Here is a 23,863-nt window from a genome sequence, read left to right as displayed (position 1 = left end):
AAAAGACAAAAACCAATGATTGCATAGATATTCATTACAAGATATTGGTTTGTATAGAATTGTGTAGTGTGATTGGATTCTTGAGAAAGGAAACATACCCCATAGGGTTAAGACAGAGCACACAAAGGAATCAAGGTTCAAGGTTCGCTGTCTGACAGAATTTCTCCCCTAGCTTCCCTTCCCTCTAGGTTAGACTCACCTGCCTGTTTCTTATATTCAGTGTCAATGTCTTGGTTCTCTTTCCATTTTGCAGAACTTCCCACCCTGCCACCACAACTCATTCAGGTCCAAACTACAGGGCATTTCCTTACCTCCAAGAATGTAATAGCCTCCCACTTGCTCTCTATTGTATCCACCTTTCCACACAATTTGGCAGAGTGGCTAATTTTTTTCAATTTTAACTTTTATTGAAGTAAAATATACAGAAAAGTATACTTATCATTGATGTGTAGATTAATGCAATTCCATAAACCGGACACACCCAGACTAAAGATCAGCATTACCATGATCCAAGAAAGCCACATTCTGCTCCCTTCCAGTTACTAATCTCGCAAAGGTGGTGACTTCCAACAGCATGTATTGGTTTTTCCTGTTTTTGTATTTTACTAATGAAATTACATAGTGGAGTCATGTGTACTTTTGTCTGGTTTCATTACTCAATATTACATTTGTGAAGTTCACTCATTGTACCTTGTGTGTGTGTGTGTGTGTGTGTGTTTGTACTGGGTATTGAACCCAGAGGTGCTTGACCACTGAGCCATATCCCCAACCCTTTTTTTGAGACAGGGTCTGGCTAAGTTGTTTAGGGCCACACTAAGTTGCTGAGATGGCTTTGAACTTGATTCTCCTCTCAGTCTTCCAAGTCAAGATGCCACGGTGCCCTGCTATTCATCCTCATTGCTTTCTAGAATGAGCCTATTGTGATTTACTTATCCTTTCTATTGTTGAATATTTGAGTGGTTTCTAGTTTGGGGCTATTATAACCAGTATTGCTATATTATCAGATTTTGTTTAACATGCATTTCAGTTAAGAATATACAAATTGCCATTGAACACAGGAACTTCAGTTCTTCCACATCCTTGCCAACACTTATTTTTTTAATATTTTTATTTTAGCCCTTCTAGTAGGCATGTAGTGATACTGGACATCTTTTTGAGCATTTCAGATAGCAACTCACTGGTCTCTTAGATCAAATCCCACAGTCATATACTCCCAGCACTTACCTCAGCTTCTATTTAATATTAAATGTGGATTTCATTTCAACTGTCCAATCTGGGCTTCAACAATGCATACACACAGCCTGGCACAGTTGGAACTCATGTATTTGAAGGAACAAATGAACAATAGGAAACAATGCAGTACTTTTTGTTTTCTTCTGAAGAATTTTTATGTTGAATTAAATATTAAATTTGATAAGCATGGGGACACTGTCAGGTCCCTGAAACTCAGTAAGGAGACCCTTGTAGAATTGCAGAAATGATACTTTAAGCTATATAAATGAATCTGAGTAACCTTCTGCAACCTTGAGCTGTGGCCCAAGGGGCTAGTAAAGCCAGATCACATTGTTCAAGCTCCATTTGTTCACAACCTTCAAAGATGCCCATCTGAGTCATGGTTGTTTGCACAATTTTCTAGTGAACAAGAACATTAGAATCATTTATTCCACTGCCTCCACTCAAATGGAGAATTGGATAAACTGCTCTCAGGGAAGTAAACTTTGAAATTTTACCCTGAAGCCCCGTAACGAAGGGCCTCAGCATTTCCTTTGACCCTGCCTCATATGCCTCATAAAGCATTGTGCTGCTGTTATACAGTATCATGGACTGGGTACTTAGAATGAATTGAAATTTATTCCCCATAGTTCTAGAATCTGGTAGAGCCTTTTTGTTGTGTCATCTTGTAGCAGGGGACAAAAGTGGGGCAGGAAGAGAGACTTTGCAGCCCTGAGCCCTTTCTAAATCTTTTTTGTCAATTCACTCAGTAGAGGTGGAGCCGCCATGGCCTAAATAGCTCCCCTCTGATTAGGCTCTACTTGCAACAGTTTCATTGGGGATAGAGTTTCTAGCACATGCTTTTTAGGGGACATAATCAAGCCACATTAGCAGTTATTCTGGGACATTTCATGAGCAACTTTCCCTGATTTTACGTAGGCCTTGAGTCTTGAAATAAGAGGGTCTTATGAACATTTTTTCTTCCTGTTCCAGAGCCTTTCTCACTGTGAGCTCATCACAGATGATGGGATCCTGCACCTGAGCAACAGCACCAGTGGCCATGAGAGGCTGCGGGTATTAGAGTTGGACAACTGTCTTCTCATCACTGATGTGGCTCTGGAACATCTAGAGAACTGCCGTGGCCTGGAGCGCCTTGAGCTGTATGACTGCCAGCAGGTCACTCGAGCAGGCATCAAGCGGATGCGGGTAGGCTTGGGGCTGGGGAGTGGGCTCAACCTGACATCGTTTCTGAGCAACAGAATCAAACATTAAAATCAATATCCAGAGCTGGGGAGGTAGCTCAGTGATAGAGTGCTTACCAAGCATGCACAAGGCCCTGGGTTCGGTTTCCAGCCCCACCCTCCACCTATCATAGTCTGTAATGAGATGTAGCGATGAGATGAATCTCAGCAATTAATAAACTGAACATCATTTTTTAAAAAATCAATATCCAGCTGGGCACAGTGGCACTGGCCTGTAATCCCAGCAGCTGATGAGGCTGAGACAGGATTGCAAGTTCAAAACCAGCTTCAGCAATGGCGAGGCGCTAAGCAACTCAGTGAGACCCTGTCTCTCAATAAAATACAAAGTAGGGCTGGGGATGTGACTCAGTGGTCGAGTGCCCCTGAGTTTAAGCTCCGGTTTCCCTCCCCAAATCAACATTCACTTTCTCCATTCTATCCTAAGCCAATAGTTATGCAAACTTATCTGGTTTACTCATTTGTCAGTCATCTTAGACTGCTTCAAAATCCCATTGTTTAGATCCCACTCTGAAGTTCAATTTGAGTGGGTCTGGGGGAGATGTTCCATGTAGTCTGATCAGCACCCTCATAGCACCTCCATCGGCCAGGCATGGTGACACATAACCTGTAATCCTAGCAACTCAGGAGGCTGGGAAAGATCCCAAGCTTGAGGACAGCCTGGGCAACTTGATAAGACCCTATCTCAAAAAAGGACTGGGGGTGTAGTTCAGTGGTAAAAGCACACTGGGTTCAATCACCAGTAATAAAAAGAGGCTCTCCTTCCAAGGAAAACAGCTTAGATGATTATCAGTAAGAGGCAGGACATAGTCTTCATATAATTCACACATATCGTTTTTCGCCGCAAAGCAGCCTTATCCAGGGTCCTTCACTCAAGTTTGCCCATAGGGCCAGTTACTGCCATTGAGCAGAAGTAATAATTTCTCTAATAATATTAAGGGAAAAGTAGTTATAATCCCAAAATACCAGGGTAAAGACTACTCCACTTTTTCTACTTCCAGGCTCAGCTCCCTCATGTCAAAGTCCATGCCTACTTTGCTCCTGTCACCCCACCAACAGCAGTGGCAGGAAGTGGACAGCGACTGTGTAGGTGCTGTGTTATTCTCTGACAGCCCACTGCTCAGGCCCAAGGGGTGATGAGGTGTCTCTTCTTGTAGAGAAGACCAGTCTTCATGATTACTCCATCATTACCCAAATCTCTTGCTTCTCCACTGGGAAAGGCATTTACAGGTAAAAGCCTTCAGTATGGATTGGAGTAACTCTGGTGATAGTGTTTCACCTTTATTTTGCTGTGATGCAATCAAAACTTTGTGTCCATTAACATATGGCAAGAGTGGTCTTGATGCAGCCAAGATCACACAAGAAACCTGGATCCCTTATGAGGTGGGTACCTATCTCGGTACAAAAGTCCTACCCTTGGCTTTATCAGCATTCCTCAATCAGACCATCAGTGTTAGCACAAATTGAGCAGAAAAATATAACCTGTTGATTTTCTACCTGATCCTTAAGCCAGTGGCCTACTTTAATCCACAGTAATTACATTTTGATTAGCTGGACTTTTCACTTTGAAGATTAAATAGCAATTTTATCAAAGTGACTGTAATGCAAATTCATAATACCCAAATAGTTTTATATGTAGAAACTTATGTGGAAGGCATGATAATAGGTTTCCATGAGACACCAAAGAAATAAGGACTCTAAACTGGGTGAAGCAGGGTCTTCACCTTTGTTATCAGCCTGTCATATCCACCTCCAGGGACCAAAACAAAACAAAAGCAACTCAGTTTGTGTTGCCTGATTGGAAATTACAAGCTCTGGCATATGCTACAGCACATAATGCATTTTTATTATAGGGAATAAAGCTAATTGTTCCATACTTCTCACCAAATATGGGGGATCTAAAGAAACAGGAATTAAGGCTTAAGTTATCTCTAGTATACAATTAAAAACAATGAATGGATGCATGTAGAATGGATGTGATTTTTTTTTTTTATTTTTAAATTTTAAAAATCAGGTTACACCAAAACTATTCAAAAATTTTACACACTTAAAACTCAGAAAAGTGTTGGCACCTTTTGGACTCACAATATAAAAATGAATAAACCATTGCAATACTTAATTCAGAGGGTTTTATTGCTATTTTCTGGCACATAAATCTGAGTAAAACCGTTTTCCAAATTCAGACCTCCTAATGTTACCTGAAATAAGATATGATGCTATATGTTGAGTCCTGCTCTGCACTGTCCACATTTGTGATCTTTATTGAAGATTAGGAACCCATTACCACCTTCACTGTGAACTCAAGTGTTAATGGCAGCTGGTCCTTGCAACCACTTCTTAGAACTCATGAGAAATAAAAACAAAAATGCTTTCTATGTTTTTATAGACAATGATAAAAGCATTTTTAAGGGGACAGATGCCTCAGCTGCATTCAAAGATGGCAGATAAATATATACCCCCCATAAATTGACTTAGCAAGATTGAGTAAGCATTAAAGTACTTAGTATTTTATTGCTTTTTGATAAACTCCAGTATTTCCTGGTTATATGAATGCCATAGCAGTTATTTTTATATTATATATATAATCTGCGCCACTGTTAGGGATGGAGGACATAACTGATGAAGCCACTTAAGTGAACAAATGAGCATGTAACAAACTTGTTAAAATGATTAGTTTGTATTAAATTTAAAGCTGGGATTATAATTCATTGGTAGAGTACTTTACCTGGCCATGTGTGAGGCCCTGGATTTAATCCCCAGCACTGGAGAAGATTTTTTTTTCTAATGACCAGAGACTGCCATACATTCTCTCTTGAGTTAGGATACAACCTCTCACTGCTATTGGACTTGATGCTAAACGATCCATGACCTCATTTATAAAAATAGAGGGTTACCTCAAGTGAGAAAACCAGGTTTGTTTCCTCTGTAAAGAACAGTTTGTAGAATAACCTGTCCTTAGTTTTGAGGGAAAAAACCTACAAGAGCTTAGCCTCTTACAATATTTGTTCTGAGGTATGCTCAGGACAGTGGCTCTCTTGGTTCTATGACTCTACTTGAGATGAAACTAGCAAGGTGAAAGTCAACTTGAAGTGAAACTAGCAAGAACTGACATTGTAAATGAGACACGTTTGCAAAACAATCGGAAAACATTTATTGTACTGAAAATGTGTACATCCTACTATTAAAAAAACAAAGTAGCAAATTTGCTGGTGCCATAATTTATTTAACCTGTTTTACTGGGACAGACTAACGGTCAATGCCACTCAGTATTAATTTCAAGTTTGATGAGCTTGTATTTTATCCCACTTTTCTAAAACCTGATGAATTCAAAATAGCACACAGCATTAAATGACATTTATTGTTCCATAAATCATGAGACCCAAAGGAATGCTAAATAGACAAGCAAAACTCTAAAACAACTGAGAAGCTTACTTCTTTCAAGAACCAAGTGACTGGTACAGAAAACATGTGGTCACACAAAAGCAAAGGGGAGAAGGACAGAAAGGAAAACTCTCCTCCTACATGGTCTATAGGAGTAACAGATATTTCTGAACTAAGATGAAAATATTCAGACAGTGCTTCTTTGTAGCAAATAATTAACCCCTTTATGAATAAACCAAAATGTCAAAGCTTTCACCTAGTGAAGTCATTTGTGTTCTGGGAGAGATTTCAAACTTACTATTAATCATTCCTATTTCCACCTGAACAAAGACGAGGCTCAAATGGTACATTCAAAGCCAAAAGAGCTTAGTAAACAGAGATGCTGTAATTAAAAAGTTTAAAAATTCAGTCTGATACACCATAGGCCTCAAAAAATGCTCAATGAATTCTGGAAAGGCTCTGAGTGAAGGGAGGAGCAAAAGAAGAAACCAGTGGATTCCCTTTGGTGGGCTGGGGGGGAAGTTGCTAGCACACTTTTTATGAAAGATGCATACTTTAAGAAAAAGCCATTGTGTGGTTATTAAAAACCTCTCAATCCGAATGTTTATTCATGATTGTACTGAAGCTCAGTATCTTAAGAAGAGACCAAGGGATTTTTTTTTTTTTGTACATTTTAGTGTTAGATTTATGATATCTAGTGTTTCCATGAAAAATCTCATCTTGTTCATAACAAAGATCCCATAACACCAACTCAGAAGCTACCAACAATAAAACTTTGTGCCTCCTACCTATGTCACCTATTTCCAATGTCTGGGGTAGGTCTTTAAAAATGCTCAGGAGTAAGGGGGTGGAGAAATAAGAAGGAAACAAGAAAGAAAACCACGAGTCTAAAAGGCAAGGAGGCTTCCAAAAAATGAAAACCAGAAACTAAAATGCTAAAATTGGAAGCAGAAGCAAAAAAGTTATTCAATAAATCTGTGACAAAGCAAAAACACAAGTCTTTGTACCTATTAGGATTTACACTGATCCTCTCACCAAGGTACTCCTGATAATGCAGTTTGCTTCAAGCCCATCTTCCTGGCTTGGATCCTCTCCAGTCTGGCATGATCATTTCAAACCTATACCCTTAGACATGATTTCTTCTGAGAAGGTGCCGAGCCTCTTACCTGACCATCACCACATCAGCACAGTCCATCTCTCTGCTGAAGGAATCCTTTCTGGCTCCACAATAGCACTGTCCCCCATCTCCTCCCCAGGTCAGCATAAGGTTCAGGTAATAGAAACCAAACTGGCACAGATAGGTAAATGCCCATGGTTAAGTTTTACATTCATTTCCAAACCGCATACAGTGTAAAAAGCCCAAGGGCTGCTTCTGGGAACTGTATCTACTGGCCTCTGCCAGAGAAGCAGGTAGCCACGCCTGCCCCACGGCCTCCAGAGCTGGATGCACGCTGTCCCGACGTGCTCACTCTCACGAGGATGCTTGGCTATGGCAGTGACAGTGAGATTTGCCTCTCATACAACTCATTAGAAAGGTCATCTGTGTTTTCAATATGAAACATTTCATATAGTAAAATCCAATCCCAAGACTTCTTGGATTCAGTCTTCACACACTTTTAGCGTGACTTTATTTGGTACTGGATATAGTTCAGTCTACATAGGACATCACTTCAAAATTATGTGGATACCATCATTATTTTCAGCTGCAGAAAAAGGATAAAAGTTAAAAAATTTTTTAACTTAGCTTAGGAAAGCAAGAACACTAAAATAAAAAAACTCTGCAACCCCCACCTCAGAGGTTACTTTCAACTAATTCTAGAGAAAAACATTCATTTGTTCTAGCTTTTTCTCTTAGGCGGCATCATGTCCACATTTCCCTTTTAGCCATTCTGCTTTCTAAAGACTGGCTGTGCCCTTCTCAGTACACTGCTCCCATACTGCTTGCCAGTTCTGCAGTGTGATGTGGAACTTATCTGTAAGCCAGAGAGAGCACAAGTTGGAAGCTGAACAGGTGAAAACACTGCAAGGGCCAAGTCAACCCTACAGAAAATACACAACCTGAGGGTGCAAACATCTATCATTCCTAGAAAAAATTTTTTAACTCCTTGGAGGCAGATTTGAAACATTTAAAAATATATCCAACTTTTGCCTGATGGCCTCCATAAATGATGAGAAGCATTAAAGGTATTTTAGATAAATGATTTTTTTTAATGTACACAAGTCTGAAAAACAGATTTTAAGGGAAATCCTAAGTTTGAAATGTCTACTGAATTCACAACTACACAATTACAGTATGAGTTTCCTTTTTTTTTTTTTTACGCAATGAGTTTTACAGAGTAAAAGTTGAGCAGAAAAGTACAGGTGAACCGGTCCTGGTTACAATTCAGCCCTGCAGGTCACTGAATGTAGTTCAGTCCACATAAGACATCACTTCAAAAGTGCAGGTAACTTGATGTCATATGTGACACATCAGGCACAAAGTAAAAAAAGAGTGACCACCAGGAAAGAGTAAGTAATGCATGACATTTTCCTCTTCTAGGGAAAGTTGTGCTAAGCCTGGTTTGGGATCTTAACCCACTTGCCCTTTAAAACAATCTATGAACATAGATCGCTTCAAATTCTTTGGCCTTTAAAAACACTCTACCTAATCTTTTAATGTTGGAGTTCACCTGAGCCCTCTTTCCATACTGTCTCCTCCAATGACCTCAATTTTATAACTTCTGAAAAGCCAAAGGTTTCTAAATTTATATTTTAAACCCAGACCTCTTTATTCAGACCCAGAATGGCACCATTAAGTGTCTACCTGACATACCCCAAATGGTAACTCTCAACAAGAAACTGGCAATTACAACTACTACTCCTTCAAATGTGGAGCTCAGTCTATAAATCATTACCTCTTGCCTGGATGGCCATCTCCTGCCTCCAGTTTTGTGGTCTTCTCATGCCCCCCATTTTGAAAGTAGAAGGAAAATCTAATCACATTACTACTTTGTTTAAACTTCACTGATTTTCCAATGCATTTCAACTAAAATCCAAACTACCATCACCTCAGTCCTGAATGCAAAACCCTACCCCCCACCTTGCTCTACTCACCCTCACACACTACATGGCAGCTACACAACCCTCTTCCAGGCCTTGATAGAATCATTTGCCCTAGGACACTGTTCCTATGGCCAGCTCCTCATCCTTCAAGACACCTCTTCATAGAAGCCTTCTTTAACTGTTCCATGTCCTCCATTCCAGATTCCCCTTATCCATAAACACCCCACAGACTTTCCAATTCCTTCTTGGCACTTAAAATGTTGGTAAGTTTGGCCAATTTTGGTTTGTTTTCCCCACTAGAGTGGGAGTTACACGGACTCTTTGTTTTGTTCAACATTCACTAAGCATTAAATTTCTGAAACAGTGCTCAGTAAAATGTTAACTGAATGAACTAAGTTTTTCCCAGTTATCTAGAAAGACTGACACCTTTTCCTCATTTGCTAGTTAACTTCCATTATAGTCCTTAAAAACATTGTTGATTCATTTCTCTAATTCTTAAAAATTAGTAGAGAGAGCATTTTCAAGAGTAAGCACAAAAAAGGGGAACTAATCAGAGGCACACAATATTGTTCATAATTTGAGTATAAAGACACACATGTACAAAGTACCTTTTACTGTAGAGAATAAAAAACAACTCTCATCTTGAAAGTTCTGAACCATCTAGAAGAGTAAAGCACACGTATAAGTACAATTAAGATATTACTGTCCCTTTTTAAATGAATAGAAATGATTTAAAATCAGTTAAAGGAAAATATTATAGTCTATATATTATTCTTGCACAAGTACAGAATTCAAATTACCAAAATACTTCCTGAAGCCAGTGTGAGGTAGTGAAAATGTGTGTCTGCTGCACTCGCAAGACCTTATTCTGACCATCCCTGCCATCACTGTCCCTGAGGATCTGGTCAGTCATTCTGTGATCTATGGGGAGCACTTCCTTATAGTTCTGTTAATGTTGACTAAAACAAAGTACATGTTATTATTCTATGATTACTTGCTCTGAACATGGAGTTGGGAGGTGGGTTGTACTTCTAAACTTTCATGGCTTTTTTTAAGGTGGCCATAATGGCCAAAATGAGAAAATAACCAATGTCCACCTCATAAAAAGGGACAGAGCCTGCTTCTAACCTTCAAAGTCCTGAAATGAGTATCTGAATGCAAAGGGTTGTGGGGAGGATAAGCCAGTTTTCTTTGACTTGTGTTCCTTATTATCACTAAAATTCTTGATTATAAATTCTTACAAATTTGATCACTAACTCTTTGGAAATGATTCTCATGAGTATTTGGAAAGAGATAAACACAGAATTATTTTCTATAGTTCAAGAATATGTACAAAAGTAAATATCAGTATGAAAGGGAAAAATGAATGAGGATGATTATCCAATTTACCTGATCACTAACAAGAATGTGGATGCCAGTGGGACCCTGTCTGTAAACCTGGTTAATTTGGTGGAGAGGAATATTAAACACCAATGCAAGTTTTCGCGCAACTTCTGAGGCAACCATTTCTTCCAAGTAGATTGCATGGTAAACTGAAATTTAAGAAAGAAAAACAAAAAAACAGCATATTACCCATAATCTTTGATCTGCTTCCTACTTGATCCATAGAAATACATCTTTCAAAGTATCAAAATAAAATTTAAAATTTATAATGGGACCAAATTAACATTTCTTTTCCCCCTTACTACCTTAAAATATCAAACTACCCATCAGAAATATAATACATTATTTATGTTTGCATGTATAACTTAACATTAACAAAATGATTTAAGGTTTAAATTTTTATTTATATTTTTCTGCACTGAAGTCTCTTGCATTCAAAAGTTAAATATGAACAGGGAAGCTGGACATGGTGGTGCATCCCTGTGCTTCCAACCCTCAGGAGGTCAAGGTAGGAGGATCACAACTTCAAGGCCAGCCTCAGTAACTTAGTGTAGTGAGGCCCTGAGCAACTTATTAAGACCCTGTCCCCCAAAAAATAAGTAAATAAAAATAGGCTGGGGATGTGGCTTAATGATTAAACGACCCTGGGTTCAATCCCAGGTACCAAAAAATGGGGTAGGGGTTAGGATGGGCTACAAACAGGTACAGGGGTCTTTCTGGGGTAATGGGACTCAAGCTAGACTGCAACAATGGCTATAAACTGTAAATTAACTGAAGTACCATTGAACTGCATATTACAGTAAAAGAATTTTTATGGTATACAAATCATACTTGAAGAAAGTTGTTTTTAAAATGTTTATATTTCTGGTAATATACAAAAAGAGCCCTAAAGGGGTCATTATTTTTGATCCAATAATCCTACTATTGGGAATTTCTAAGGAATGAAAGCTCTTGGTACCCACCCCCAATATTCACACACACACACACAAATTTAAAATAATGTAGAAGATACCACATGAAAGGCTACAGACAGACAATGAAGGTTGATACTTCTTTACAGAATACCCTAGCCAGAGTCCATCCAGCATTCTGCATTCCTGGCACATATAAGTCACCAGCAGACATCACCTGCAGAGTGTGCATATGCAGTGTCTGACTCATGCGGGTCTTGCTTAATGACAGAGTCAAGCTAGACATGGATCAAAAATACCACTGCTGAGAACTTTGTTTCCGTAAATAAGGGTGTGTTCTTTGTTGTGTGTGTGGATTTATGAGTACAGAAACCTTTGTTACAGACACAATACCTTTATTTTTTTAATGTGATGCTGAGGATCGAATCTAGTGCCTCACATGTGCCAGATAAGCACAATGCCACTGAGGCACAATCCCAGCTCTCTCCACTTATTTTTTCCTAAATAAATTTTACTGGAACACAGCCATACCTATCATTAACATACATTCTATGGCTATTCTGTGGCACTCCAGTGGTGGAGTTTAAATGTGTTACCTATGTTTGGGGATGTAACCTCTAAAATATTACAGTCTTAATGATATGTAAATGATGTGTAAGACCTTGGAGATACGTGGTGAGATTCTTAAAAATTTTTATCCTTTTAGATTAAGAACTTGTACCTTGAATCTTAAATTCATGGCTTCTGGAGTAAAATTAACACCAAATGGAAAATTCTGTAATTGTGACTGCTGCCCTTTTGTTTTTTCAGTAAAATTCCAACCATAAATTATTTATCAGGGCAAATAACTGCCTCTGAATTTTGTAATGTATCTTTCTCTTTAAAGTTCTGAGCATGTTGCCTTCTGTTTCAAAACATAAGAAGAGGAAAATAGTAGAAAGTATATGATTTAAAATAAAAATGCTTACTTATTTTAAGGCTATATTCAGAGGAGAAAAGGGACCAGCCTTTCAAGATCTGCTCTAATCCAGTGCTATACTGTATAAATAAGAAAAACCCTCAGGATGAGATGCCTCCTAACATACAGATGGAAAATGACACAGAGCCTACTACCACTGATAAGGACCTATCACCTCATGAACAGATCACTGTGCCACCCAGTCCACACTTAGGACTGATATACAGATGCATCTTTGCACATGTTTTATTTTAAGCAGTCCCCCCATCTTGCTAGTCAGTAAAATGGAGAGGAGTGGTGCTCCTCCTTTTGGGGGGGGGGGTCAGGGGGGTTATCAAGCCACCAGTGTACATTTGCCATTTCAGTAAATGTGAGATTTAAGGGGGCAAAAAGTCAGATAAAAATCTCAAAGCATTCAAGCTAGTCTTTTGCTTGTTTAGATATTTCTGGCACAAGGGGCCATATAAAAGAGAACTTGAGAAAGACTGCTAGTTTCCTCTTTTCCCAAGGACATGGCCCTACAGTTGGTGCCTACTACTATCAAGACTCCTGCACTAGTAACTGGGCAGAAAGGAAGTGACAGGGTTGAGATACCCTGAATACCCACCGTATGGCGTCCCACTGCCATTCTCGCCTCCACTGCCTGCAGCTTGCTGCTGCGCTTGCAGGGTGGCACTACTCGGCTGCTCCTGGCAGACATAGATGGTTAAGCGGGGCCTAACCGACCTGCAATCAGAAGATGCCAAGATGAGCCTAGGAGAGAAGCTGCCTGAACACACGTACACATGACAACTATAGGAATCTAAGTTCTATTTCCTTATGAAAATTTTACAATGTTATTTCATTATGCAAAATAATTTACTAATAAAAATGTAAAAACCACACACCTCACAACAACTATCACAGGTGGTCTAATATGATGATCCAGACTCTAAACCATTGAGATGGTCTGTCAGATGCTGGTAAATTTAAGTTTCAAGATTAAGTAAGCAATTTAAAATCAGTGATTCAATTTTAATGGAATTCTCACACCCCAAGTCTAGAAATAACAATGATAGTAAATGGATCGTAAAAGCCAGCATAGTTTACAGTTCTATTATTTTAATTCACAATTAGAAGTTTACATATTTAATAACTGTTTAATAATAGTCATGACCTTGAAAACCGTAGATTCTGTATAGCTCACCTAAATTAGAAGTTTTGTTTTCTTGGCAACAAACCCAGTCGTCTTCAAGAAATCAGTACTGCCCATGTGCATTGCTACCAGTCTTACAGTCTACCTCTGCCCTCATCAGTGCCTGCATCATATCTGGGCCTGCCCTGAAGGTGTACACAAAACAGTCTTCTCGTGAGCACGATGCTGCCGATGCTCGACGGTGCACACAGGCACACGCCAACCTATCGTGGAAACACATTCTGCCCAAACCCCCCACACGAAGAAAGGTATGTCCTTATTTCACGCAAAACAGTCCACAGTATTTTACCTTGACTTCAGTGAATTATAGAGCCGAATTCCATCGGCTGCACCACAAATTTGAACTAAATCTTCCTTTGTCAGTTTTAATAAGTCGGCACCTGGAGGACAACAAAGAGACTCTTCTCAAATGAAAAAGAACATGCCACTGGCTGCTTCACAAGCATCCATCTCTTTTTACATGGTTAGATGTCCTTCTAAACAACATCAGGCATTCTGAATGTACACACACACATCCCCTGTCCTTTAGAGCCAAAGACAATGCTGGTTTTTCAATAGCCTGTATTGTATCAAGAGGGAGTTCAGAAGTCCAGAAGCTGGTAAATCTAATCAGTGTGCAGATCCCATACAACTGACTATCCCCAATACCAGATCTCACTGCCTGCTTCACCTAGTGGCTCTGCTGTGGCTTTACTTGATTCTGACCTCAGGTAGATAAATCTTGAGACCACCCAGATTACTCAGTTTTATTTTTACAAAAGAGAAAATGGAAGTCCAGAGTTTCAGAAACATGTCCAGAGTGACACAACTAGCTGATAGTGGAACAAGGACTAGGCCTCTTAATGTCACATCAAGACTAGGCCACTTAATGTCACATCAAACATTCTGTAACATAACTGTCATAGCAGCCAATTTTAATAGGAAAGCATGGCAAAGAATCAGATGATTCCTTCATATTTCCCCCCATAAATACTTGCCAAGTGTGAATAACAAGAGATCAAGGATACAACAGACCTTAAAATACAGCAGAAAGGTGGGAGAGGAAGTAGTGAAACCAAGATTGACCAAGCTTGGGGTGGCTACATGGGAGTTCATCACATTCTCCTCTCTGCTTATTAATGTTTGAATACATTCACAATCTTTTATGTTTAGCCCTCTACTAACAGTCTCTGGGATATAGGCATAACTTCCATATAAGTATCTCCTACCAATATGTAATACGATAATGGAGTTCTCTAAGAGCTTGAATATGAGAACCTAATAAATTTCTAATTTATAAAAGAAAAAAAGATCAGAGAAGTATAACTTCCACAAGACATGAACATTAAGAGAGTCATTCTGTAGTCAGAGAAACAAGCACTCTCATCTCTCTACTGGAGCCTACAAAAAAACACCTCTGAAGCAGGGCTCGTAGGTATGACCAGAGATGTGCCCACACACATATGTACCCTTAACTTTAACCCATGCAGAGAAGTGGATAAACCTTCCTGAAATGTGAATGCCCAAAAGGCTCAGAGCAAGAGGCCTCATCTCCTCACTGACCTTTTGTAGTTCTTTGACTCAGTTGATGCACCAAAGGGGCACAATGGCTAGCTCCCTGCCCAGCCTCCAGAGGAAGCCCATGGGTTAAGGAAAAGGCAGGAGGCTAAACCATGTAATTACCACTCAATGAAAAGAGCTTAAAACTCCCAAGACAAAAACATGGACTGACCAAACAGGAGTAACAAGGGCCTTCCATATTTATTGGAAGTTTTTCTATGTGCTATGCTTTTAATTCTGCTTCTTCTGCAAGAGCTCAAGATGACCACCTCCACCCCAAATTGTACAATTTCTAGTTTTCCACACTTAAGAGGCTTTTCCTTAATCATATAAAAAATATGGATCCCAGGGCTAGGGCTGTAGCTCAGTGGTTGAGTGCTTGCTCATATGTGTGAGGCACTGGGTTCGATCCTCCCCACCACATACAAACAAATAAAATAAAGGTAGTGTGTCCATCTACAACTTTAAAAAAAAAAAAAAAAGGTGGGCAGGCAGTCCCAGCTAGCAAGTGACTTCCGTCTGGTACTTTGAAGAGACAAAAAGCTACATGAGGAATGACTATTCATTGCAAAAACAATGCAATAAATAGCATAATAGGAAACCATATTCTTTGTGAAACTAAGATTTCCTTGAAGCTCGATATGTGCACACACGTTCCATCCTCTTAAAGCAATCAAGCTGAGTTTCAATGGCTCTATACTACCACAAGCTAAAGCAAAGGTGCCACTTTACTGTGACTCACAATTTCTCAGAATATGTTTATCCAGGACATGTTGTTGTTCCGTGGGAAAAAGGTCCCAGTGCCAAATGTATCTGGAAGATAATGGCCCTGCCCCACCTGGTGTATCCACTACTATTTGTTACATGGACCTCCTTCCACACCACCTGAGGCAGCACTACTTGATGCCTTCTAACATCCCATCCAAGTATTTCCTTATCTTACTAAGAATAGAACTGACACTTCAGCATATAAGACCCTTAAGTACATAAGACCTGGGTCCATGAGATACTATTCTGCAATAAAAAGAGTTAAACTATGGGCTTGGGATGTGGCTCAAGTGGTAGCGCGCTCGCCTGGCATGCGTGCGGCCCGGGTTCAATCCTCAGCACTACATACAAAAAAAAGATGTCGTGTCCGCCGATAACTAAAAAATAAATATTAAAAAATTCTCTCTCTCACTCTCTTAAAAAAAAAAAAAAGAGTTAAACTATAGATACATACAACAACTTGGGCGAATCTTCAGATTATGATGCTGAGTTATAAAAGAGCCAATATCATAAGGTTTGTAAAAGAAAAAATACCAGGAAACTATATATCCTGTGATTCCATTTCCATAACTCTCCAAGTGAAAAAAATAATAGAGACAGAAAAGAGTCTAGTGTGGGAGATAAAAACGAGTATAGCAGCAGGGATCACTGTGGTAATGGCCTAATTCTGTAGCTTAACCACAATGGTAGTTACACAAATCTGCACATGTGATAAAAATGACTTGACTATATATTATACCAATGTCAATTTCCTGGTTTTGTTATTGTACTACAATTATATGAAAAACTGAATGAAGGCATACTGGACCAATTGCACATTATCTTTTGGAACTTGGTATAAAGCAAAAACTATTTCAAAATGAAGGTAAAATGAAAAACTATTGCATAAACTATATACATACATACAAGTGACTACCCGTAAGTCTGGTGAAACTACAGATTTTATCAATGGTAATTTCCTGGTTTTTATAGTATATGACAAGCATGTAAGATATTACTACTGTGGGAAGTGGGTGATGGAAACACAGGACTTCCCTGTATATTATCACTGCTTTCTGCAACTTTTTATGTATGTATGTATGTGTGTGTATATATATTTACTTCTTTAAAAAAAATTTAAACTCTTTAATAAAACCACAGACACAAACAAGTAAACAAAACACTCCCATGTATGTCTCACACACACAGAGACATACCTGAAAAATTAGAAAACAGTCTTGTATAGGAAGAGAATCTGTTTTTGAGCAGCCACTGTTGTGTTTCCTGGGTTGTAGCTGAAGGCTGAATTTGCTATTAACAGAGAAAATGAACACAAAAGAGATGAAACCAGTCAAACTTACAAAACCAAACCAAACCAGACCAGACCACCAAGTCACTAGCATGTAAACAGTATTTAAACAAAACAAAGGAGCCTCCAAGTTTCAGTATTAAAAAAAGAAAACCTAAGAAGAACATGAACCTGACTACTTAGAAACCTGAATAAGGACTCAAATACTGTCAGAAACTTAAAAAATGTAAGACCTTGAAAGCATAAAATAGTTTTAGGAAAAAGATACTTACTTCACCAGATGCCTGTGAAACTCCATCTCCCTGATGATTTGGGGAAGAAGAATTGCTAAAGAGAAAGGAAAAGGAAGAAGAGAATGGTTTTTATAATTAAAAAAAAAAAAAAGCCTATTAAACTAGGTAACTTTAAATAAGGCATCATTATGAGAAAGCTGTAAGTTTGCAAATAGAGGGGAGACACAGCAGGGTGGGGGTAACTATGATAAGATGAAGACGCAGAAGACCCTCTCTTCACTCATGCCATTTTGTCCATATGTTCTAGTGAGAAATTCAAGTTTTATGAAATCCCACTTATCCATAGGGATGCCAAGAAAATGAAGAATACTAAATGATTTTAATTAGAAAAAAGAGAAACCAATAAGATATAGAGCTGCAAAAACGATCTACTTTAAGAAAACAATGAGCTACAAGAAAAAGTATAATGATCCTAAGTAAAAATATAAAATACTATCTTCCTTTAATTAATCCATGATACATATCCATGATTACAGAGAGTGAACAAGAGAAACAAACTCAAACCACTATCCTTGTGTTTCTAAGGCAGAATGAAAACAGTAAACAACTTTCTGACTCCTGCACATACGCTCCTTTATTTTGAGGTGCAATGTTGGGGATAGAACCCAGGGAAGTGTTCTCCCACTGAGCTACAGGCCCCTTTCTTAGTGCCTGCTCCTCAATTACTTAGGTTTACTATATTGATATATTTACTATATTTATATCCATTTCCACTCACTAAATTTAAGCTCCTTCAAATTGAGATCTGTCTGGTCACTTATATATCACAGCACCTAGAATAGTCCTGGAACAGTGGACTCTCAGGAAATATCCAGCCAACTAGTCAACTTGAATTCACAACTCATCTCTAAGGTCATAGTAATTTTGTAAGATTATTAAGGCTGGACTGCCCTAAAAAAAAAAAAAAAGCTAGAAGAGATCTTTTAATGTGGTAACATGATGGCTCTCCAGTCCCCCCTTCAAGTCTATGAGTATTCTTCTACTTTTAAACCTACATGAAAACAAGCAGTATCATCAGCTCATATATTTCCACAGGGCAAAAGTGTCATTTTGTTTGTTTTCTTATCAGACCTGGGCAATATGATCAGAGTATAAAACAACAGAACCTTTCCCTTGTGGTCATAGCTTTAATAATTTTCTCTGAAGTAAGAAGTGCCCTAAAAAAAAGGGTGGTGGTGGGGTCTGATCAGAAATACTCTGCATTAGTTCTCCAACAAAGCAGCCAGAAATGGAAAGCCCCAGAGGGTACCACTGCATCTTCAGGATGCCTCAGACCCTGTCTCCTGCTCCCACCTGTAATTCCCAAGAGTCTCAGTTGTTAGTCAAAGCCAGATAATAAGCACAGTAATGGGTGGCCCACACCTATAATCCCAGCTACTTGAAAGGCTGAGGCAGGAGGATCAAAAGTTCCAAGCCCCACCCCCCAAAAAAAGTTTCAGATGAATAAAGAAAAATGAAATTATGACATTAGCAGGAAAATGGATGGGTAAAATAAGTCAAACTCAGAAGATTAAGAGTCATATGTTTTCTCTCATGTAGAACCTAGAGAAGAAAAAGGATAAGGATAATACAAGTGGGGATGGATCTCCTAAAACTCAAAGGGAGATCAGTAGAGTAAAAGGACCAAGGGGTTGAGGTGCTGGGGAGTGATATTGACCAAATTATGTTGTTATATTGTGTGCATGTACAAATATGTAATAACAAATCCCATCAATATGTACAACTATAATGCACCAATAACAAATGTGGGAGCTAGCTATTTTCTGCCCCCAAAATGAGCCACTCCATGGTTCTACCAATTGACTCTGCTGCTAAATACTGAATAAAGAAAAATGAAATTATGACATTAGCAGGAAAATGGATGGGTAAAATAAGTCAAACTCAGAAGATTAAGAGTCATATGTTTTCTCTCATGTAGAACCTAGAGAAGAAAANTTAAAAAAAAAAAAAAAAAAGACTGGGGGTGCTGAGGTTGTGGCTCAGCAGTAGAACACTCACCTAGCACATCGTGCGAGGCCCTGGGTTCAATCCTCAGCACCACGTAAAAATAAGTAAATAAAATAAAGGTATTATTTCCAACTACAACTAAAAAATAAATATTAAAAATTACTTAAAAAGGGCTGGGGATGTGGCTCAAGCGGTAGGGCACTCGCCTGGCATGCGCGCGGCCCGGGTTCGATCCTCAGCACCACATACAAGCAAAGATGTTGTGTCCGCCAAAAACTAAAAAATAAACATTAAAAAATTCTCTCACTCTCTCTGAAAAAAAAAAAAAAACTTAAAAAAAAAAAAGGCTAGGGATGTAGCTCAGTGGTTAAGTGCCCCTGGGTTCAATTATTGGGACCAAAAATGGGGGGTTGGGGAGGAGGGGGGAAGGGTGGTGGTGGCCAGGCCAGCCTAGGTGACTATAAAATTTTAAAAAAGGGTGCAGCTCAGTGGCAGAGCAATTGCCTAGCGTGTGCAAGCCCTTGGATTCAATCTCCAGTACCACCAAAAAAGAAAAAACTTAAAATATTCCCATTTCCGAAACCACAGTGACTCATTAGAAACCGAAAGCCCTGGCCAGTCACAGTGGGACACACCTGTAATCCCAGCAGTTCAGGTGGCTGAGGCAGAAGGATCTCGAATTCAAAGCCAGCCTCAGTAAAAGCAAGGCACTAACAACTCAGTGAGACCCTGTCTCTAAATAAAATACAAAATAGGGCTGGGGATGGCTCAGTGGTTAAGTGCCCCTGGGTTAAATCCCTGGTCCAAAAAAGAAAGAAACTGAAAGCCCTTCCTTAAATACTCAAAAAACAGAAACAAACTTTCTATTGGGAGGGAAAATAGATCAGGAAATAAGCTGTCTGATATGGCAAGCACTGAAGATGAGTGTTCTTGCTAATAAATGTAATTTTAACATATTGAAGTCATAGTTTCACCTCAACAACTCACCATGACCTTGCCTGGGAACCTCATTAATACTGTCTTCAATCTCAAGACTGTTTCCTTGTCTTCATCTTGAAAATGGTCCCTCTTCTACAATTATCATAGTTGTGAAAGTATGAGGCACACGAGGCTACTGCAAAAGGCTTGCAGGTGAAAAAAATATAACTACTCTGCACAGTTATTAAGAGGCTACTTTAAGGGCTGGAGACACAGCTCAGTTGGTAGAGTGCTTGCCTCACATGTACAAGGACTTAGGTTCAATCCCCAGCACCACCAAAAAAAAAAAAAAAGAGAGAGAGAGAGAAAGGCAGGCTACTTTAATGAAGAGGAAGGGACTTGCAGGATCATGAGGTGCAGGCACAGAACTACAGAAACCAGATACCTGTCTGGGACACTGCAAGTGCTCTGCTGGGAAGAGGTGAAAGTGGGCGCTGGTGAAGGGCTGTTATTCGCATAGGTTGTGGGGGTATCAGGCCACGGAGAACACTAAGGACAGAAACAGAAATAAATTAATGATATGCCTTTTAAATATGTAGAAGAAATACTTTTGTGATTTACTCTCTAGTCTGACCAAATGCAAGATTCTAAAATGAAAGACACCTGATGCATACCAAGTACCCTCAAAGACACATGTCAATTTTAGCCTGTGTGGCAAAGAAAAATTTTACCTGCTGTGTGCGTCTAGACACTGATTAATCTTAGAGAAGACCTGAAGTGATGACAACAGCAAAAATTCATAAAAGCATTTAAAATATATACTTAGGTATAATTTGTTTTCAAGAGCTTTGTCAGTTCCCCGAAAGGCACCTATCAAGGTTTTTAAAAAATAGCAGAAACGAAAAAGGATTCATAAGCAACATCTGACATCACACGGTGACTTGGACAGTGGCTGTGTCTTACTAGGTCTCTTTTTGCCCTATTCCCTAAGGAGCAGCCTTACCAGTACCCATTTGCTTCCTTGATCTCTCTTAAGATTAATAATTCCCAAATAAGATTAGATAGGCCCACCAAAGTATACCAACTGTGTATAGCACTGCCTCTACCTCTACCTATCCATCTGTATATATTTATTTATATTTTCTTAAAGGATATAGTGGGCTTAAATATTCCTCAACCCTAGGTAAAATTCTGACCAGAGATAGAGCAAAGATACAAAAACACACTGTTAAATTAAGAGAGCTGAAAAAGCCAAAGTAAAAGCACACTAAGCAGGCTAGGACAGCCTCAAATAGAAGTCTAAAACCCAAGGAAGGAAGTAATCTATTTTACCCCACAGGTACTCTTTCTACAGCTGATCTATTGGGGATGTTTGTCAATCTCAAGAAACTCTTTTCACAATCATCCTTCTCCCATTTTACACAAGAGAAGCATCACATCCAACCACAGCCCTGGGTTAAGACACCAAAGCCAAGCAAAAGACTATTAGGTGGTTTTCAATTTTTTATTTTCAAAATAATCCAGGAGGACCTATTATCAACTGGCATATACTAAAATAATCTAGATAATACAGAAAGGTATATTACTGGAATTTTTACAAATTGGAGTGCCGACACTTTAATGACACTGCTGAAAGAAAAATTTATCAAAAACAGTTTCTCCTGTCTATTGAAAAATCTAAAAGCCATATTCTATCCTGTCTCATCATTCAAGATATAGTTCCAATTAATGTTTATTTTTTAATTTGGTAGTTTTTCATCACAATTTATATAACTTGTTATTACAAACTGATACTTCTATTTTTAAAATTCAAATTTCTTTTTCTAATTTTTTTGTCATAGATGGACACGATACCTTTATTTTATTTATTTATTTTTATGTGATGCTGAGAATCAAACCCAGTGCCTCACACATACTAGGCGAGTACTCTACAACTGAGTTACAGCCCCAGCCCAAAAATGTAAATTTCTTGACTAAGTTAAGGGTCAATGGTCAAAAGAAAATTTAAAACTCAAATTTCATTTATAAAAAATTGCTGTAAAGAAATAATTAGGATGAGCATTAAAAAAAGACCTTCAGGCTCAGAACATTAAGCAAGAAGGAAGGGGAGAATAATCCTGGCCTTAATTCTGCCCTTTTAGTTAATCTAAGATTCTGGATTTAACTAAAGATGATGAAATTGGGGCTCAGGATGTGGCTCAAGCGGTAACGCACTCGCCTAGGCGGGGCTCTGGGTTCAATCCTCAGCACCACATAAGATAAAATAAAGATGTTGTGTCCACAGAAAACTGAAAAAAAAATATTAAAAAATTCTCTCTCTTTAAAAAAAAAAGATGAAATTTTATTTTTCTATGGTATACAGGATGAACTTCAAAGAGTAAATGTCATAGTTTTATCTTAAATTATAAATATATTCACCATGCCAGAAAATTGTCTCCTTTTTCAGCAGTTTAAATTTATGATGAAAACTTTCAGATGACAACTTGAAAATGTACAAGGAATATATCTTTTTCCAAAATTCTTCTGAATAGCAAAGCATCTAGACCACTAGTGCGAAGGAGTTAAGAAAGCGTGAGGCCTTCTGCAGTACAAAGTAAAGCTTGCCAATGGTACAGGGACTAAAAATCCATACCTGACACGAATCAAAAGCATGGATACACACACACACACACAGAGAAATTCCCTAATCTTCTTAACAACTATCCTGTTATGTACCTCTTTAAAAATGGGAAAAACTGCAATTATTACCACCACATAGCTTTACTAAACCTCTGGCATGGCATACCAATTTCACTTTAAGTGACATTTTATACCACAATGCCCACTTTTTTAAAAACTAAGGTCTTTGTTTTTCTTTCCATCTTACAAATTATCACCTCCTCAGTTTATAAGATTCTATGAGCTCCTTAGCATATCTAATCAAAATCACAGGTGTCAACATTCACTGTCACCTCCACTACCTGGAAGTTTTTGCTGCAACACCATCCTCCTTGCTCAATACAAAACAACACAGCATAGCACACATCTAAAAAATGAAATTTTTTTATTAAAAACACTGTCTCCCATATTTGCTTTAATGATTACTGTCAGCTTTTTGAGGAAATGAACTAAGCTTCAAGTTAGTTTGACAAAGTAAATAGGCCAAATTTATTCACACTCCCTACACAAAGCTTTCACTTTTACACATTTAGATTTTTTTAACAGTACAAGAGGAGTGCTGCTTTGTTTTGTTTTTGTGGTCATGGAATCAAACGCAGGCCTCATACAAGTTAGACAAGCTTTTCACCATTAAGCTGAATTGCCAGCCCAATAACACTTGTTAAAATTAGGCAATGTTCCTATGTTCCCAAACACTGTAATGCATAGACACTAGGACTAATTGATCATATAATTCTAGTTTCAGTACACTGTGAATGAGTATCTCCTCAAGTAGATTAAAGAATGATGACCCACTTAAGGCTGTAAAAACTGGCAGGCCTGATGTGAGCCAATCAAAGATTAGTAGACATGCTAAGAGTTTTGTTGTGTAGCACCTGGGTACCAGTGGTAGTAATGATTCAGTGTGGGACCATTTCATCAGCCTTTTAGATTTTAACAATACACTGGACATCCCTTTTTACTGAAAGCCAAATATAACTATCCAAAAAACTATAAGCAATATTGGCCTTCCTTTGTAGACATTTGAAGAAGTATATGATAAAGAATTGCTGCAGACCTTCTTTCTTATCAGTAACCTGCTTTTTAAAATAGGTTTCTACGATGAGCTCAA

At 38.5% G+C, this 23,863-nt stretch overlaps 2 protein-coding genes across 13 annotated transcripts in view; one reads left to right on the top strand and one right to left on the bottom strand.

Annotated features, from left to right (window-relative positions):
- The window catches only part of Fbxl2 (F-box and leucine rich repeat protein 2), a 95,331-nt gene extending 81,471 nt beyond the window's left edge, over positions 1 to 13,860 (top strand). For 4 of the 7 annotated variants that reach the window (XM_015489536.2, XM_048794990.1, XM_048794989.1 and 1 more), the window contains 2 exons: positions 2,206 to 2,418; positions 3,473 to 6,759. In XM_015489536.2, the coding sequence (XP_015345022.1) occupies positions 2,206 to 2,418; positions 3,473 to 3,580 (321 nt within the window). In that variant the 3' untranslated portion in view covers positions 3,581 to 6,759. Of the gene's footprint in view, positions 1 to 2,205; positions 2,419 to 3,472; positions 6,760 to 13,441 lie in introns of those variants that run through there. The other 3 variants (XM_048794986.1, XM_048794987.1, XM_048794988.1) reach the window with 3 other exon arrangements.
- Positions 5,599 to 23,863, bottom strand: part of Ubp1 (upstream binding protein 1) — a 36,471-nt gene continuing 18,206 nt past the window's right edge. For 3 of the 6 annotated variants that reach the window (XM_015489533.2, XM_015489534.2, XM_048794984.1), the window contains 8 exons: positions 20,540 to 20,643; positions 17,209 to 17,263; positions 16,845 to 16,938; positions 13,631 to 13,721; positions 12,754 to 12,872; positions 10,284 to 10,426; positions 9,503 to 9,554; positions 5,599 to 7,555 (listed from right to left, as the gene is read on the bottom strand). In XM_015489533.2, the coding sequence (XP_015345019.1) occupies positions 7,518 to 7,555; positions 9,503 to 9,554; positions 10,284 to 10,426; positions 12,754 to 12,872; positions 13,631 to 13,721; positions 16,845 to 16,938; positions 17,209 to 17,263; positions 20,540 to 20,643 (696 nt within the window). In that variant the 3' untranslated portion in view covers positions 5,599 to 7,517. Of the gene's footprint in view, positions 7,556 to 9,502; positions 9,555 to 10,283; positions 10,427 to 12,753; positions 12,873 to 13,033; positions 13,467 to 13,630; positions 13,722 to 16,844; positions 16,939 to 17,208; positions 17,264 to 20,539; positions 20,644 to 23,863 lie in introns of all 6 variants that reach the window. The other 3 variants (XR_007344286.1, XR_007344284.1, XR_007344285.1) reach the window with 3 other exon arrangements.

Source organism: Marmota marmota, unplaced genomic scaffold (genome assembly GCF_001458135.2).
Source record: "Marmota marmota marmota unplaced genomic scaffold, marMar, whole genome shotgun sequence".
In the NCBI taxonomy this organism is placed as follows: domain Eukaryota; kingdom Metazoa; phylum Chordata; class Mammalia; order Rodentia; family Sciuridae; genus Marmota; species Marmota marmota.
Note: the sequence above shows the minus strand (reverse complement) of the source record. Positions and strands in the feature narration are given on the sequence as shown.